Source organism: Coffea eugenioides, chromosome 1 (assembly GCF_003713205.1).
Source record: "Coffea eugenioides isolate CCC68of chromosome 1, Ceug_1.0, whole genome shotgun sequence".
NCBI classification, from domain to species: domain Eukaryota; kingdom Viridiplantae; phylum Streptophyta; class Magnoliopsida; order Gentianales; family Rubiaceae; genus Coffea; species Coffea eugenioides.
In genome coordinates, this window is record NC_040035.1 from 45434997 (window position 1) to 45453715 (window position 18719).

Sequence of the window (18719 nt, forward strand, 5' to 3'; positions counted from 1 at the left end):
AGACGAGGAGAGATGTTAGGAGAGCCCACAAAAGAGTTAAATGTACGTGGGAGATTTCGTCGCGCTTTGAAGCGAGCAAAAGCAGCTTGGAACCCCATGATTTGCATGCGTAAATAGGGTTTCAGATCATCCATGATTTAATTTCATTTGGCCTCGACCTCAAGCGGTTTCACTTTCAGAAAAGAGAACTGGTCCAACAGAACAGACATGCGACGAAATGGAAGGGTGCAAAAACAGGTCACCACCTTAACTGATTGAACAAAAGCCACACAAAGACAGCAAAAAAGTGATCACCTTGGCGGAAGGAAAAGATCGAGCCAAAGGCCAACCTGCTATTATATTTTATATCAGGCTGCTCAGCACACTATTAATTAAACAAGTCACAAAACGTTGTACACTTTCATACTACTCTTTTTTTCTTTTATCCTCAATTGCTACCATCACTCAATTCATGACATCACACATGTCTGTCAATCATTAGTTGCAGCTGTCATCGAGTTAGTTCAAGTTTCAAGCAAGCATTCTCTGCAGTAGTGTACATACATATTCTGGTCAAGTACGATTAATTCCTAAATCTGCAGGGATGAATCTCCTTTTTTTTTTTTTTTTGTATCTTAGCCAGCGTGGTAATTACTCTATCTTTTTAGGGTCAAACGTACTCTTGAACTTGGCGATATTCTTTGATGCTTTTGCAAACATTCCCTTTTCTTCCAGTGCATGTTTGCAAACATAAATGCTCGCAAGTTGTAGTAATTGGAAAATTTTCAAGCGGCGCTCCTGTCCATTGTCCAGTGTCCATTGTCCAGTGTCCAGTGGTGGTAGAGATCAAGATTAACTCTGGCTGTTTCAGCGTTGAATGATATCTACTAGTTAGGTCGCCTAAACAGATGTTTAGAGACCAAATCAAATTTTATCTGATCCCGAATATATATATATATATACCTTAAATGCATCAATGATGGGTCGGCATATATATCTTTGGACGCTTTTTATAAATAAATTTAAGAAGAGAAAAAAAAAAAAGAGGAGTATACGTGAGCAACATATATATATATATATATGACAATAATGTTTAGTGAATATATATATATGACAATAATGTTTAGTGAATATTTGTTAAGTAGTAGTACATTTTAATGTTTGTGGCGTTCTGCATCACGCACTATTCAAAGGGTACACATGCTGTGTTTGCCGTCGTCGCATCGCATCGCATCATTAGGTTCATCATTACTCATTTCCGACTGCCTGAAGAAAAATAATCAGACTACTGTCAAATTTTAGTACCCATTCCGCCCAAAGTCCCCGTGGGTATGGGTAATCCATTGGGACTTGGGACAAATTGTCACCTCTATATTTGAGGAAAACCTGCAATAATTGATCAACAGGATGATATATATTTTTTTTGGTAACAAATATCTCAACGAGAGATCCATTTAACGTTGTTGAAACAATTGACAACAATCAAAGCTCTCGACCCTTTTCTTAAATCCAATTCGTGTAACTATATACTTCCTCCCTTTTTTTATAACTGACGTTTAAAAAATTTACTCTAGTGTACTTTTATCTGTCGTTTTATTATCCCCATACAGTATTAATTATTTTTTCACAATTTTACCCTTTTATCTCTCTTTTTCAATACAGGGTTCTTAATTACTACTCCTAATAATTATTGCTTCTCTCTTTGTAATAACCCTAGTAATTATCTGCCCCTCCGTATTCTTTCTTCTTTTCTCGCAGTAGTACTCTAGTGAGAGAAAATATGGGTGAATTGGACAATTAATGAGGGTATAAAAGAAAAGTAGTGTACAGATTTAAACAATGAAAAACTTTTCTTAATTGGTGTGCAAAACCTTAAACGTCAGTTATAAAAAAAATGAGAGTATAATCTTTGATAGCGCTTTTTTGTTCTATTCATTCCAGTTTCTTCAGAGTTAGAAGAAGTTACTTTGAAGTAGTATAATTCAAAACTTCTAAATCTCGAGAAATCTCAATATTAGTAGTTGTAAGTTACAGCTATTAGATGACTCAAATCACCCCAAGTACTTTCTCTAAAATAGTACTGTACTAAAAATCAAACTTTCATTATTCATTATAAGGTACATTTTTTTCCTTTTTTTTTTTATCTCGCTTCTAATTAATGAGAAAAAAAGTTCAGGATTTGATGATGGTATAACGAATATACGGGATGAGTAGTTCGTAACGGAGTGCAAGAATAGTACCAGTACATTAATTGGCTTCAAAGCTCCGTTTAAAAAGCACAAAAAGCAAAGCATGGCAAAGCCAGCGTCAGCAGGTAAGATGGAAAGCTCCGTTTAACAATCATTTCATTAGTAGTACTAGTATTTAGTACTCTGCTTAGGGAGCCGCAGTCAGCTGTCATCAGGGCAGAGCGGGGAGCGGTGATCCGTTTAACGAAACGTTAAGTATGTAACTGATGAGTGACGATGATCCCCTGCAGGTGCAGTGCTGTCTCACATGCAATGTGCATTCTCCCAAAAATAACATTACGGGCTTCAAGAAATTAATGGTTATGTTGAAGAGGATCGGGCCGCTACTGCTAGCTAGGTACGTGTTACACACGACAGGACTCCGAAACATTCATGCATTTTAGCAAAAAATGGAGGACATATAATTACTAGCTAGTAGCTAGTACCATGCTACATTAGTCGCCAGCAAGGAGGGACTTAAGTTAAGTCGCTTCTTCGACTGTAGGAAAGGAGTTCAAATTTTATACCAAAAAATTTAAGGGGTATCATAACATTCTCTTGATCTAGTCAGATTTGCATGCCTATTAATCTCTATACACAAGTCTCTTTAGACTCCATCTTCCTGTAAATTAGGATAGAATAGGTTATACAACTGTTGTCGTCGGAAAAAAAAAAAAAAATACCATACCACGTTGGCTTAATAATCACTAGTATTTCTTGTATCCACGTACATCCCTCACACAACACAAAAGACTGAGACTAAGATGGCATGTAGAACTAACGATGCTGGGAATTCTCCCCAGACTAACTTACTATTTGAGGTAAAAATCCAACACAGATGCCTTCTGGCTTGACGATGACTGAGTTGGGAATTTGGGTTTTTTCAACTAACCAATCGACTCACTGACGCAACTCACACCTCAACGCTCCCCTTATAAGTTATTAATACTGACTGAATCCTGGTAACTCTGATTCCTGCACTAGTATATAAGCGTAGCCTGCCTAAGTGATCGAAGAAGTCCCTTCCAAAAATCAAAAATTAACTAAGGCCCTTCCTTCCTCTCTTCACCTCCACGCGCAGGTGCCGGCCCCTGCAACTGTCACTGGCCAAGAATGGCTACCTTCTCTACTTCTCAGCTGGCTGCTGCCTTCGGCATTCTTGGTACGTATCTCTCCCAATTAACCTCCAATTTCCGCTGCTGCTCATATCGATCTACGCTCTCTATCTATTTGCTATGGGAATTCTGAACCACACTTTTCTCTCTTTTTGTTATTGTGTGTATCAGGCAACGTAGTGTCGTTCTTGGTCTACTTGGCACCGTTGTAAGTGATCATTCTTGTGCACCCTGTTGCTAGCTTAATTTACATGACTTACCAGATTGTGGTTTTAAATCTTTTGTTTTGGTCCTTTTTCTTTTAAAAAAAATATATATACATATATACTACTAGTAATCAATCCAAGATTTTGGGTTTCAGGCCTACGTTTTACAGGATTTATAAGAAGAAATCAACTCAAGGATTCCAGGCGGTACCCTACTCGGTAGCACTGTTCAGCGCGATGCTGTATCTATACTACGCTTATCTCAAAAAGAATGAGATCATTCTGGTGACCATTAACGGTGGTGGCTGCGCCATAGAGACCATCTACCTCGTACTCTTCATGATATATGCAACCAAAGATGCCAAGGTTGTGCTCTCCAGCTCTCGTTTTCCTTCTCTGTATGAAATGTCAATTATTTATGCTCATATCCGCATCATCCATCTTAGCTAGAGATTTCCTCCCCATTAATTTGCTCAGGCATAGTATCGAATTTACGTACGTTATGCAGATGCGCACCGCGAAGCTGCTGGTGATATTCAACGTAGGGGCTTATGCTTTAATCGTGGCTTCCACGTTCCTTCTCTCCCAAGGCCATCGCCGAGTTGCGCTTGTGGGATGGATCTGCTCCGTCTTCTCAGTCTGCGTTTTTGCTGCTCCTCTTAGCATCATGGTACCTGTCACTAGCTAATATATGCTAGTCCAATACTACCACCACTGATGCATCTTCTACTACGTTTTTCAAATATTAGGATATACAGGAGTTGCACTGCTAATTTCGTACTACTACCAATTAACACATGGTAACTGCAGATGAAAGTTATAAGAACGAGGAGCGTCGAATTCATGCCCTTTTCCTTGTCTTTCTTCCTCACGCTCTGCGCTGTGATGTGGTTCTTCTACGGCTTTCTGATCAAGGATTATTACATCGCTGTAAGTTGATCTATTATCTGATGAACTGAATTAATAGTCATTGAGATTCCTGAAACGTGATACTCTGCATACATATTTTATGCTCTCCTCTTTTAATTTCAAGTGAAGTCACGGTTTCTTCCGTTGAAATTGGCGAGCAACAGGCTCCCAACATCTTAGGCTTTGCATTTGGAACCGCGCAAATGGTATTGTATGCAATATACCGAGAGAGGGACAACGGCTTGGTTCTTCCGGAAGCTTATGTGAAGGAAATAGCGGTGACAGTCATGGAAGTTGGAGCAGTACTGGAGACGCCACCCGCGGATTACGACACTGCTTGTGCAAAACCCGTCATTGATCATCCATCTACAGATCAAGCCATCGCGTAAAACTACACCTTCAGCGATACCTGAGTTTCAAGACAAATCAAGTGATGCTCGGAGCGTGCTCTCTTTCTCTCCATTTTTCTTTTTCAGTACGAAGGAGTAAATGAATGATTAACTAATTAGTAAAAGAAACCACACACTCATGCATAGAAGAAGAAGATCGATGATGATGATGATGATGATCAATCATGAGGGCCTAGCAGTTTGGAGAAAGGCGTCCAAAGCTCTAACCGGCTACGTGCATCGGGGACGGGCGTTCTTCTGTCAATTAGCATATTACTATTCCAGGATGGATCCAACTTCTCTAACTATGGACTTCCAGTCCTGTAACTGCGAGTTAGATATATCATATATGTGGAGGCTGATTATGCATCAGATTTCCTTCCCGTCACCATTTTCTATATAACTAGTTATTTAAAATACTAAATATAAGACAAACAATGAAACTAAATGATATAAAAATAATTACTTTTGCATGATACAATAAACTGATTAGTTCTCACCAAATCTTATCTCGATGGTGATAAATTAAGTATCGTATGAGAAAAGTAAATATATTACAGAGCATATCACTATTGGATTACTTTTTTAAAAAAATGTAAAGAAAATAAACTAATAGGAAAAATCACTTAAAGGAAAAAGAACAAAAAAAGATATCCATATAAGTAGCATGTGATCATGATTCTCAAAAATGGGTAACTGATTTCAAATTAGACATATCTTTTCATTTTTTTTTAATGTTGGAGAATGGATGGAAATTAATTAGAATTTTACAAATTTATAATTGATTAATTATAAGGGAGGGTTGAGTTGGGTGGTAAGGAGAGAGGAATTATAATAGTAGGTCCTCCGTTTAAGACCTCCTACTTGCCAAAAAAATTTAAAAAGTATATAATCAAGCCAAATAAAAAAATAAAAAATGTGATTGGAGATAAATAAAAAAAAACTATAAGTTGATTAATAAAAAGATTTGATAAGGGGAAGAGATGGTTTAGGAGAAAAGAGTGTAAATGAGAGATCCCGCATTTAAGCTCTGCCACTTACACTAAAAAAAAAAGAGATTTAATAAGACACAATAAATACAAACGTACATAGGCAGAAACTAATAAATTGGTTAAAAGTCCTTATAAATAAGGAAATGAAAAAGGAAAGGAATTACATGTTACCAAAAAAAATAGAAAAAGAATAAAAAAAAACAAATATTAAATACGTCCATTCGGCAGAAAATTAAAATAACCAAATCAGCAACTTTCCAAAAGTGGAGCATATATATATATATATATATATATATATAGACACACACACACAAGCACAAGCACAAGCACACACACGATTATGGTACGTGCTTAAGTACACAAATCATCCCAGTGGCTGCTCCTATTAATCATCGTGTAGATGCATTCTTTTTTAATTAAATTAATAAATTCACTCACCACGAACGAACATTCCTTTTCCGTCTTTGGAGAGGTGTGATAACGGTAAGAAATTAGATTACTAGTCACGCCAAACTCCATGTCAAGGATCCTCAGGATATTTTATGCCGAAAATATCCAAACTTCATCCCCCAGCGAACTCTATCAGAAGTTTGTGAGTTTGGGAAGCTAAGTTGTGTCCTTAACGAACTCTTTTACAAGTGCGTAAATTTGGGACAACAAACAAACACGATGATTGGTTTGCCAAAGGTACGTTACTCGTACTCTTTTACCTTATCCCACAAATTAAGAATGGAAACTTGATCACTCAATCATCTTTTCTGTCAAGTAATAACCGAAGATGCCTTGAGACATCACGTTCAAGGTATGGGTATTTGGCAAAAAGGGCAAAAGGGAATTTTGCAGAGGTCCACCAAGAGTGGCTAAGCGGTTAATAATTATAAGTTCCATGCAATTTGAATCCTCATTCCCTGGCTCAAGGAAAGACGCCACTAAACTCGACCATGTTTTGCCCCACCCAAACCCAAAAAAAAAAAAAAAAAAAAATTTTCTTGAAGAATGCAATCGCCTTGTCTGCTACGCTCTGGGAGAAGGAGATTGGAACAAACCGTATGTTAGGGTGGTTTTTTAAGTTGATTGATGATAATAGTTGATTTGATGGATACTTTTAAGGTTTATGGCTAAGATTGAGGTTTTAGGATTTAGACCTCTTTCGTCGAAGGTCTCCTTTTCCCCCTCCTTGCTTTTTAAATCCCTTCTTCCTCTTGCTAGAAAAAAAAAAAAAAAAACTCAATTTGTTGCTAATACTTGTTGACTTGAATAACATATAATTATTTGATTTTTGTGAGTTAATAATCTTGATTTGAACACCTATAATCAAAGGCAATTTAAGTGAATAAATTAAAGAAAGACGACGTTATATCAAACGAAAATATACCAAGGGTTAATTCCATTTTACACGCTTAAATATATTTCAATTCTCACTTTGGTGTTTAAATTATAAATTGAGACACTCTTTAGTCCCTAAACTATATAAAAGCAGTCCCAATTAAGGACAATTGTTGGTGAAATCCCGAAAACTAATAGAGTGCTAGTCAAATGAGTAGCAAACCAAACAAAAAAAAAAAAAAATTAAACAATATCCCAAAAAATCAGAGGGAAGAAAGGAGTTTAAGAATGAAATTGAGAACTGCAGTCTGCAGTATAGTTTAGGAAATAAAATGTCCCAATTTAGAGTTTAGGGATCAAAATGAATATCCACATATAGTTGAAGGGTGAAAAATAAAATTAACCATATATTCATTGTAACCAAAATTAAACTTATAAAATAAAGGCATGTGTGCAGCCCATTCAAAAAATTTATGAAACAAAAAAAAGGCCGCCTATGTAACTCTTACATGTATACGTGGAAATGGTGTAAGTATGTTTGGATAGTGTATTATTTGAAATAATTACTATAATACTTTTTGTAATTTGATATATATGATATAAAAAAGTAATTGAAAATATTTAAAAAAATGGACTAGAAAACGTATTTATAATGTAAATGAAGAGAAAGTTTTGGAAATTTTTCTTTCTTTTTCTTTTTCTCGGGATTTTAAACTTTCCAGAGTGGTTACCGAAAAAGAAGAAGAAGAAGAAATTGCATACAGAAACCCACCTTTATTTAATTATTCCTATCATCCCATGGTTCAGAGAAAACCAGGTTGGGTGACGTATTTGGGCCGCAAGAGTTAGAGTAGTGGGCCTCTTCAGAATGGGGGGAAAAAAAGTAGTGGGTTTCTTCACAAAACAAAACAGAAGCCGAACCAAAAAAGTAAAAGGGTAGTGGGCTTGGGTTCTAGACTTACTGCTACATCAAAGAAATTAAAAAAAAAAGTTTAAAAATCAGCGACAGGTCGAAATCTGAAGCCCCCACCCTGTCCCACCGCCGACTTGATATTAAGTACTCTAATTTGCAGAAATCCCTAATTTACTGCTACAGCTGGAGTGCAGGATGAAGAAAAATACTGGAGCTGGAGGCGCAAGCGACGATGGAGTTGGGGTTGGGGGTAATAAGAGCGACCAACAAAGATTGAAAGGCCAATCTTCGAAGGAGAGGAATATGCAGAGATTGGGCGGGAGAGGGCTGTCTCTCCAAGCATTCGCCAGGACTAACCACTATAATCCCGCTCTCATCAGTATGTTCGTCTGCTTTCACCTATTTCGCTTTTTTGCTTAGGGATTTGCTCAAATCCAATTCGTGTAATTCTCTGGCTCCTCCTTTTTTAAAAAAAATTTTTAAAAAAAAGAAGAGAGAGAGTAAAATTGGCTCTAATTTTGATTCACAGGCTACATGGATTATTGTTACTGGCTGTTACGTAGTTGAATAGGAACGTACATTCAGATAGCACCTCGTCACTTCTCATCGTTGAAGGAATGGATTGTCTAGGACTTATCAATGGTCACGCCGCCTTAAGTTGCACCTCCTAATAGCATGAGTTGATTTATTGCTCTTAGATATACTGCATTGGATCTTAGTGAAGTAGGCTTATTTTCATTTTAACATATTAGCCAATTACGGTGCCTTTCTTATTGTTCAAGTTCAATGCCTGGATCAAAATACACCAGAGTCATGCCTTCTGATAGCGCAATCATTCTTATGATTACCGACTTGTATCTGCTAATCTGAACTCGAATCTTGTTCAGATCGTCGTTCTTATTTGACTGGTTGGGCGGTGTGTGATGGGTCATGGTTGGAGAGTTATCAAAACCTAGTAAAATTTGGTTAATAGATGTTACAAAAGGCGATATAAGCTGTTGTTGTTGCATATTGGTATCAACAGCGAATGGTTTTAGCCTTGTATGCACATGTCAAAACTGCAAACTAGATACCCATTTTTAGGTAAAACCCTGATCTAATTAAAATCTCACGGAAATACTTAATCTGTACCTTAGTGAATATGAACAGAGCCAATATGTTTTGGCGATGCTGTGGATGTCCTTTATTACTGGCCACGTTCTCTAAGACTGGCCATCACCTAGATTATTAACTTACACAATCGCTATGTAATCCTAATCTTTCTCGTCAATGGTGAAATTTGATGTGGGATGTGGTTAGGGTATGGATTGCCTTTTGGATTTTGTTTCCCTTATTGTGTTTCAATGCAAGTTTCATTTGGTAGGATTTCCTCTATAGTGATAAGCTTGTGTTGCTTATGTTTTCCAGAGAAGCAAAGGGAGTTCTATAAGAATGCTAAATATGTTCGTAAGTTTAAGAGATCGCTAGGGCAGCATGAACAGCAGATGACTGCTAGGCATTTGGAGGTTTGAATTCCATTACTACTTGGTTTTGCTTAGCTACATTGCCTGCTTTTTCTTCTTGATTGATGTTACGGTAATGTCTAATCCAAAGATGGTTAAGCCTGAAACTGGCCAGTTGTTGCTTCTCATACATGATCGCTTTGCACATATCATACCTGAATGGCTATCATAATAAGTCATACTGAAAGTTAGATTTGTTCATGTTTTGTAGGTAGCCATTTGCCATCTAGGTTCATATTATAGTTCCAACTGTTAATGCAGGAAAGAAATGAGACTGAGGAAGCTACTGACTTGGACCACAATATTAAGAAAAGGAAAAAGAACAGTGCTAAGAGTCTCAGAGATTTGTATGAAGAGAAGCGTCAAGAGGCAGAGAAAGCCAGACTAGAGAGGGAAGCCTCTATCCAGGCAAAGAAGAAAGAAAGGCAGAGGGCTGAAGCCAGAAGAAAATCTTTGAAGAAGAAGATGTTCAAGAAAACAAAGTCAGGCCAACCTGTGATGAAGCATAGAATTGAACATCTTTTACAAATGATCCAAGGTTCAACGAGTTAGGTTTTGTAGCTGTTCCCTGCAGAAATGTCCGGACACAAATGACCTCAGCTAAGAAAACGAAGTCCAAGGTTTTCATTTTTCTGAATGCTGTATTGTGTTGATCATATGGGAGCATGCTTATCTTAGTACCTGGTTAGGGTCTACCCACTTATGGAATATAGATTGGGATTTATAAGCGAAACAATGCTGCATCTGATTCATTGTAATTTTATTTATGTGTAGACATTCCAATAGTTGAATATCTCGTACATGCTGTCTGAATTGAGGCTTTTGACCTAGTCTTTTGTCTTATAATCTGGTTTTCATGATATCTTGAAGCTTTACTGAACGAAAATGTCCAGTGCTGTTGTACATGTTAAGGAGTCGAGAATTGATACTGGAAGCCCTTTGCTAAGAGATCCCGAATTAGGTTAAAATCTAACGCCAAGTTGGAGAGTTCATCACTCTAGCTGGTGGATTTCGTCATGCATTTGTATCAGTAAGAACGGGAGGAGAAAGGAAAGGAGCAAATGATACATTTGCCCCCAAAAAATTTTTTTTTTTTTGTTTGGAATGGCGAATTTGAGATTAAGGGTTTCTCACCTAAACTCATAAATCAAGATTCCCGTTCAAATTTTACAAATCATCCAACAATGTAAGTTGATTAACCTGTGATATTAGCCTGAACAATTTGGACAGTAATTCTTCTCTACCCTAGAAAGTATTGAGTGGTTATGTCATATCAGTATCACCGCTCATTTAGCGCCAATTAATGAGAGTTAGGTGTCATTCGTCCAACACTACTGTTTATCAAGTGATTGCTAATACCGCACGCATGGTGCACGTGTGCACTTACTTATCTTATGTTGTCAGAGGCTAAACCCTGGCTCGTTTTTTTTCCCCCCTTATTTTTCATTAATTTCCTAGGAAAGCATTGGTCTAACGCTACATCCCACTCAAATTGGCTCTGCCTGACAGACAACCTTACAGAAGAAAAGTCATCTGTGTGGTCGAATCAAATCCTGCAAAACCACCCTGCTCTTTTTTTTTTTTATGACCTTTCCTTTCCTCAGTAAATCTAATCCTCTAGCGATCTCTCTCTCTCTCTGCTTATGATTCTCCCCGGTATTGTTGCTGCCCCTCATCCAATTTCTGAGGGTAAAAGTTGATTCTTACTCCGCACAGGTCCAATTGCCCCAATCCAAATAAAGTGATGAACCGAGTAATAGTTCTACTTTTGCATCAAAATGAGAGAGCCCATGTTCGTATACGACCCTAGAAAGAATTGATTTGCATGAAATGGACGAATCAGTTGGGAAAATTGAACCTGTTGCCCGCAGAGCAAAGCTTATCATCCACAGGACAATAGAATAGTTAACTGATGAGATGCCGGATTGATAGATAAGCATGCAGCCAAAATTTTCATCCAAAACCAAAAACGAAAAACAGAACCTCCACTAGATGACACGGTGCTAAAGGGTAGATTTGCAGATGCATATGATCGTACAACAATCTTTGCCACCTACAATACGACAACTACATTAATCATAACACTGGAAAAGATATGCCAAAGTACCACCTGTAAGACGCAAGGGAGAAGGCGGGGAAAAATGACTGAACAGAGGCAGAACCCACCCCACCTGTAAGACGGAAGGAAAAAATTTATTAAGGGACTTTATTAGAAAAATAAAATAAAACAAAATCTCCCTCCTTGTTGAAACTTGAAAGGGAGGAGGCTATGAAGCGGTCTTCCCTCCTTGAAAAGGAAGCCTTAAAAAGAAGAGAGAATTGAAGAAGAGAGAGGTCAAGAGGAAAAGAAATACTGTAGTCTCTACAATGATTGAATGGCTCTTACATTTTTATTAACAGGTCATTAATGATAGGCTGGATAGACTGCCACGAGTCTCCGACGAGCTGGTGGTTGTGCGGCGCATATTAACATGAGCACTAGAGCAATTGCAAACGCCAGGAGAAGGCCCATCAGATCAACTCCATCGCCTCCTCCACTAAGCTCCGTACATACTATTTTCCCCATTCAGCCTGAAGAATGATATAGTATATTACCACACAAACTGCACTATAGCAGCGTCTCTGTCTTTCCTGCTGGCTGCTTTGTGCCTCTGAATTTGAATTGTATAGAGTAGAGATAGAGAGAAGTGTACTATAGCAGTGGTTCGGTGGACGCGAAAAATGTTTTTCGTAACAAAGAGGTGATCAGCTACCGGTCCTCCCGGGCTTAAATAGGCGTCTCTCGCATTCTAATTTTCGTGTACCTCGCTTGAGGCCTGCCTTAATATCACTTAACACCCCGTAGTTTTAAAAATCTCTCTTACTTTTCTTGTCAAATTAACAATACAAGATGTCTTTATCATGGGTGATAAATTGACTAAAACCCCTAATTGATTAACTAAAAATTGCAAAAGTTTAAAAAAAATTAGGACCAACAATTAGCAAAACTATCATTTATAATGAGAACTTTTTTTTCCCCTGAAATTAGCAAAAAGTAGAGAATTTCTAACACTACTATTCGTAACAAATGAGAAGTACATCAAATGGATATTAGAAGTAAATGTAGCCTACTTGAATTTCTTTCACTTTTTGAATTCCTAATTGTCGCCATTCTATTATAATCATAATATCAATTCTTATATTAAGTGATGTTGATGAATTATAAGAGTACGTTCCAATGTTAGAATTTGTTATCATTTGTTACAATATATTCTATTAATTTCCTGTTTGAGTTGATCATATCGTTGCTAAACTTGTGTTTCTTATTTTGGTGTCTTATTGTCTTTATAATTCGAGTTGGAATACTAGTCATCATTACGCAATTATAAAACTACTCATTCGCCGGAACTTCTCTTTATTGCACTTGCATCTCTCCTAATTTATATTTTGCATATTAAGTTTATTTTGGTCTTAATTGCTGCTCTAATATTTATATAAAGGACAACAAAAAGGTACAAACCAAAGTAAATTGTCATCTCTCCTCTTTTATGAAATTTTTAACGCACAAGGGGTGACAATATTACAACAGATGGCAATCAAGGGGAGGTAACAAAAATTTTTGAAATTATGAAGATGCTAAGTGATCATCCCATAGGGGAGGTTTGTAAAATCATCCCATTCACTGTTTGGTCAGCCTAACTTATTCAACAAGCTCCTAAGTTTAGGGATGGCGGTCACCCACCCCGCGGGGGGCTAATGGGGAGGGGGTTGGGGCGGGGGGTGGGGCGTGGAAGGGGGGAATTTCCCCCCCCCCCGCTTAGAAACGGGGCGGGGGGCGGGGGAGTGTATCCCCGCCCCGCCACCCGCTTTAAAAAAATAAATATATAAAATAAATATGTATATAATTATATATATAATATATAATTTAATTAGTTACAAACTTATGATAATGATATTATTAGTTATATGTATTATATAATGTCTATTAGTATATATAATATAATTGATATTATTAATTATACTAATAATTATATATGTGTACTAATACAAATTATTAATTGGCTATACTAAATTTACTAATACATTTATACTAAATCCCTAATTACACTTAATACAATACATTTTTTTCTTAAAAAAAGCACAAGTACAATAATGAATTAGTGATTGTATTTGTGCCAAAAGTGAAAACTTGACTACTTTAGTTATATTTATTTCATCATGTTGGATTGTATTCAAATAATTTTTATTTGATTGTTTTTATAAGTTTCAATTGTAAAATTACAATGAATAATAATTTAATAATGTGTTGATATTTTAGTACTTGATTATTTGCTAAAATTTAACCATAATAAAATTATATAACAATTTTTTATTAGTCCCGTGGGGACACCCGCAAGGGAAGCAGGGCGGGACGAGGACGGGGCGGGAGAAGCGGGGGACGGGGGATGGGGAGTTTGTAGGCCGCGGGGCGGGGGATGGGGGAGGGGTTCCCCACCCCAACCCCGCTCCATTGCCATCCCTACCTAAGTTCTTGGCTCCTTCGCTCCTTTCTTTTCAACGGAGAAATGTCAATTTTGTGGTACAATTCTAGAACCCTGCCCTAAATGCTGGCCCCTCTAATTCATAAACGGAGTTTGAGAAATTGGAACTTCACTGTCCTAGTCAATTTGAGGACCGAAGGGATGTGAAACCAGAACGAAAGAGCATTAGTCAAAAAAAGAAGGAAGGAAGAACGAAAGACAAAAAAAATAGAAAGAAAAGCATAGTCAAATAGATGCAGACGGTACTGTATAAACTACCATCGAACATGGGCCTCTGATATTAACATAACCCAATAGACAAAATATACCCATCAGGTATTAACCCCTAGAGAGCATGTTAGACGAAGTGTGTGTGTGTGTGTGTGTTTTATTGTTGTTAAATTAGTCGAATACTAAGAGGACTAAAACAAGGAGCAGAGTCAGTAGTAATTAATGTGTTTCTCCAACTCCAAGTCAATGTCGTCCGGCGATGCTGCAACGGGGGCCTCCCTCCAAATTTAGAGAAAGATGAATCAAGGGTTAATTTCAGAAACCTCTCCTGAGGTTTTCTCCGATCACACCTAGAACCTTCCAACTTTCAGAAATCACACCTACCACCCTTAGAATGACAACTTTCATCACATTGTCAACCCTTTTGTGTGAGAATAGTATTTAAAAATTATTTATAGGAGAGAGACTATTTTTTGTTTCACTTTTACCCTGCTAGGAAGATGACTTTTGAATTTACAAGATGAAAATAAAAACAAAGCTATTTTGTGATATTATTTTTGAAGCTAAATGGGTGTAAGTGCAATAAGCACAAGAAATTTCTTAACTATGCTACTGTAGAGGACCGTTGGGTGCTTAAGCTGTATAAAATAACTTGGAGACAAGATACCAATATCATTCACCATCAATTTTCTTTGGGCAAATTGCAACAACTGATGCATCAATCAAATATTAATTGTTCTCTACATTTTTTATTCATATTACAAAATCAATTTGATGAAATCCGAGTACAACATGACTAGACTCTTGACTGCATAGCTCCAAATATACAGTCAAGTATTTCTCATGCCTAGACTAAGTACCAATGCTACTCAATATTAGTAAGGATGAACATGATTAGACCCCAATCCTTTAGCTATTTTTGTAGTTTTATAAATATTCGTTTGATTACCATCATCTATGGACTACAAAACATCATTGCATCTAAATTTTGTTAACATGCATACTATATATTAGCTAAGATCTTCACCATTTTCCTTAATATCAACAAACAAAAACTGTAGAAATTAAAAAGCTCATACTTTTTTTCTTTTTATGTATAAGTGGAAGGCGAAACTGATTTTTATCTACTTTAGTGGAGTTGAAGCTGAAAATCCACAACCTCAAGAGCACCCCAGCCTCTTTGGCATTCAATTGCATTTGTTAATTGTCTTTCATCATATGACTGATTTTTGTCTAACTATCACCACCTCTTCATCGGCAACTATATGCTCAGGTGGGATTAGCTAAGAAAGCCCACCATCAGGCTTATATACACCAAAAATGGCACTCAAATTGTGTGCCAAAAATGATAGCAATCTTGTTCTTTCAATTTTCAATTAATATACCCTCAAAAAAAATTATTTTTGCAGCATTTTCCTGTGCAAGAATTACTTAATAACAGGGGATAGCATCGTAATTTCTCCTCTACTGATTGGGACAGCATGTCACCTCATTTTGCCAAGAGTGGTAAGTGTAATTTCTCAAAGTTAAGGGGTGCCAGATGTGATTAGGGAAAACCTCAAGGAGGTTTCTGAAATTGACCCATGAATCAAACATTGCTTGTTTGACGGTGCCCCGAAATTTCTCAGAAATTACTCTCTATTATTTCTACACTACCATCTCAATAAAACGAGACGAAGAACAAAATGGCATAAAGGGTCCTTCAAATATTGCATTTGTTTTTCATTTTGTGAATGATGCACTTCGATATCTTTTGTGCTAATAATAGGATATATTTACGTGCAAAAATGGTGTACAGAATTGCGCATAAATGCAAGATTTTAAAAGCAACAGATCAAAAGAATTGTGCATACATCTTACCAATATATACAGAGAGAGGGAGGGAAAGTGGAGATGTGCTACATAAATAAATTCCGACACATTAAAAAGAGATGAAAAATGAGAAATAGTGGGTGGAAAATTAGAGTGGCATATGATCAAAGATGATGGTGATTGACGAGAATGGACGATGGTGGTCATGAATACAGGAAACATGCGGGCATGATCGGCCAATCAAAAGTCTCGCTTGGTATTGATTACATACATTTACAATTATTAATTTCTTTTGGAGAGCGGAGAGGCATCTCCATGTCTATGTTGTATGTACTATGTAGCTTACTTCTCTAACTAACTGGTGGAGGCTGGAGTACTTATATTTATTGCGTATTCAAGTAGGAGTACTAAAGGGTGGAGTTTGAAGTGGACTGTAGTCAAGTAGTGAAAGCAGTGATAGCAACAATTGTACATGACATCAGGATACTTAGGTTAAAATTTGATGAATGTTGTTTTACCTTAACAAACAAATTAATAATTTGGTGAACAACTTTGTTAGTCATAAACTAGCTAAAGTAGCTATTACTTTGGAACACAATACTGAATGGAAGGAAAACTTCCCAGTTTGGCTGCTGGAACAAGTCCAGGCAGATTGTAAGGGCGGTTGCCCACCTATACTGTAATTGGTTTTACTCTTAATACAATAATGTTGCCGTTCTGATTAAAAAAAACAGTAGGTTAATTTAGATTATAGAAATTCAATCGTGTCGATAAAAAAGAAAAAGAAAAAAGTAGGAGTACTACTTTTACATAGATTATTATTTATTATTACTAAGTCAGCCTTTGCTTTTTGATGATTGGCGGTGGACCTCTTTTGTGGGGGTTTTCTTGGGGTGTGGGGTTTGTGTGGGTGTCTACCGTCCACTGTCTACGCATGTGTTGTTAGTGCACATACGAATTCGTGTTTTTACCATTTCCCGCGTCTAACTTGGGAGTACCATTATTATTTGGGATAATTTCAGAAACCTCCCCTGAGGTTTCCACAATTACACTGACCTCCCCTGAGGTTTAGGATTTTATAACAAAATCAGTCCATGAGTCAAAAGTAAACATAAAAAAGTGTTTACAGGAAAGGGAGGGAAATTTATTTCCATAAATGCCCCTGAGATAAGTGTTTACAAGTTATATTAGTAAAATAATAAAAACTAAAAAAAAACCAAAAATAAATTAGAAAAAATGAGGGGATGTTAGTGAAATAAGGAGAAAGGAGGGGATTGACCATTTCCTTGCACAAAGCTGCAGTGCTCCCTTATCAGCGTCCACTACAATTCCGTTATCCATCAATGTTTCTGGGATTTGATCCTCATAGGAAGGAAGGAATATAAAGTGCTCTGCACTTTGGAATTCGGCAGGCAAGTTAAGTGGAGGATTCATGTAACTGGAACGAATTTGTGGAGGACGATGAGCAACAAACCACTACTGGAGAAATTCAAGAAGGGGACAATTTGCGTGGATGGATGTATTTATTGGAAAGATGAATTGTTCGTGGATGGTGAAAGAGATATACAATATTTTCATGTTGGGGAGGAGAAGTTTGGGATGGTTTTTCCTCCTAAAATGACTAAAAGAATTCGTCAAGTGACTCAGATTGGAGATGATCTTGCCATCGTATATAGAAGACCATTTTGTCATAATATGTTGAAGCTATGGATATTCAACAAGAAGGATAAAAATTGGGCTAAGAATGTAATCAAATTGCCAAGAATTCCAGTTTCCAAACTTGAAGTCATAGGGACAACGCACAAAACTAGTGAAATCTTGATGACTACTAAATTGGGGTACCATGACATGTTGCAGTTAGTATTTTACGATCTGGAAACAGGAAATTTAAGGACCAGCAATATTACTTGTCCTGGGATGCCTAGCATAGCAGCTGGTAATCTCCTTTCCTATGATGCAAGCGCTACTGTGAGCAATCATGTAGAAAACATTTTTCCACAAGAATTTTCAAACCAAGGAACAACATAAAACAAATGCAGGAAAAATAAAGAGGAGAAGAGTAAATGGATCCTTGTTACCATCATTTATTAGTTCTTAGTGTTTTAGTTTCCTTCTACTCAGTGCAGTATTTTGTGTAGTTAATTTGGTAGCTATAAGTAGGGAGTTCAGCCGTGAAGACGGCTTCAAAATCCCAGGAAAATCTTTCTTCTTCTGGTGCATGTACCTCAAGGCAAAAAAGTAGCAGATTTCCCAACTCCATCGCCAAATTACTTTAATCAAAAAGAGGATGACAACAGTAAAAACAACAACAAACTCAGATCCAATTACTTTGATCATGGGAAAGAGGAAGAGAAGAGGGGATTTGGAGCTTCAACTCACGGATGGCTTCTGCTATCTTTTGTAAAGCTACGTAAATCATCTATCAGTACTAGGGACAAAATGCTAATGAAGTAAACTAAGAAATTGCTTGTAAATACATTCTTCCAGGTTAACGGTTAGCCAATGGTCCATGGCAACCAAAAAGCTGCAAGATTTGAACAAAACCAAGTTTTAGCACTAGCCTTACAACCAAAAGCCAAGAGTACAATCAAAGAACAACAATACAAGCAAAGACAGCT

The 18719-nt window shown here is 37.0% G+C and overlaps 2 protein-coding genes and 1 long non-coding RNA gene across 3 annotated transcripts; 2 read left to right on the forward strand and 1 right to left on the reverse strand.

Moving 5' to 3' along the window:
* Positions 1 to 3260: 3260 nt before the first annotated feature.
* LOC113750024 (bidirectional sugar transporter SWEET14-like) lies at positions 3261 to 5152 on the forward strand. The gene is made up of 6 exons (XM_027293934.1): positions 3261 to 3369; positions 3494 to 3530; positions 3684 to 3894; positions 4037 to 4198; positions 4339 to 4458; positions 4602 to 5152. Exons 1-6 carry the CDS (start codon positions 3321 to 3323, stop codon positions 4824 to 4826), a joined length of 804 nt encoding a protein of 267 aa, XP_027149735.1. The 5' UTR covers positions 3261 to 3320; the 3' UTR covers positions 4827 to 5152.
* Positions 5153 to 8189: 3037 nt separating this feature from the next.
* Positions 8190 to 10389, forward strand: LOC113764484 (stress response protein NST1). The gene is made up of 3 exons (XM_027308401.1): positions 8190 to 8436; positions 9465 to 9562; positions 9821 to 10389. Exons 1-3 carry the CDS (start codon positions 8253 to 8255, stop codon positions 10109 to 10111), a joined length of 573 nt encoding a protein of 190 aa, XP_027164202.1. The 5' UTR covers positions 8190 to 8252; the 3' UTR covers positions 10112 to 10389.
* A 1072-nt stretch (positions 10390 to 11461) lies between these two features.
* Positions 11462 to 12320, reverse strand: LOC113781318. The gene is made up of 2 exons (XR_003469580.1): positions 11946 to 12320; positions 11462 to 11730 (listed from the first exon to the last, which is right to left on the reverse strand). It is a non-coding gene; the product is annotated as an uncharacterized LOC113781318 (long non-coding RNA).
* Positions 12321 to 18719: the final 6399 nt, after the last annotated feature.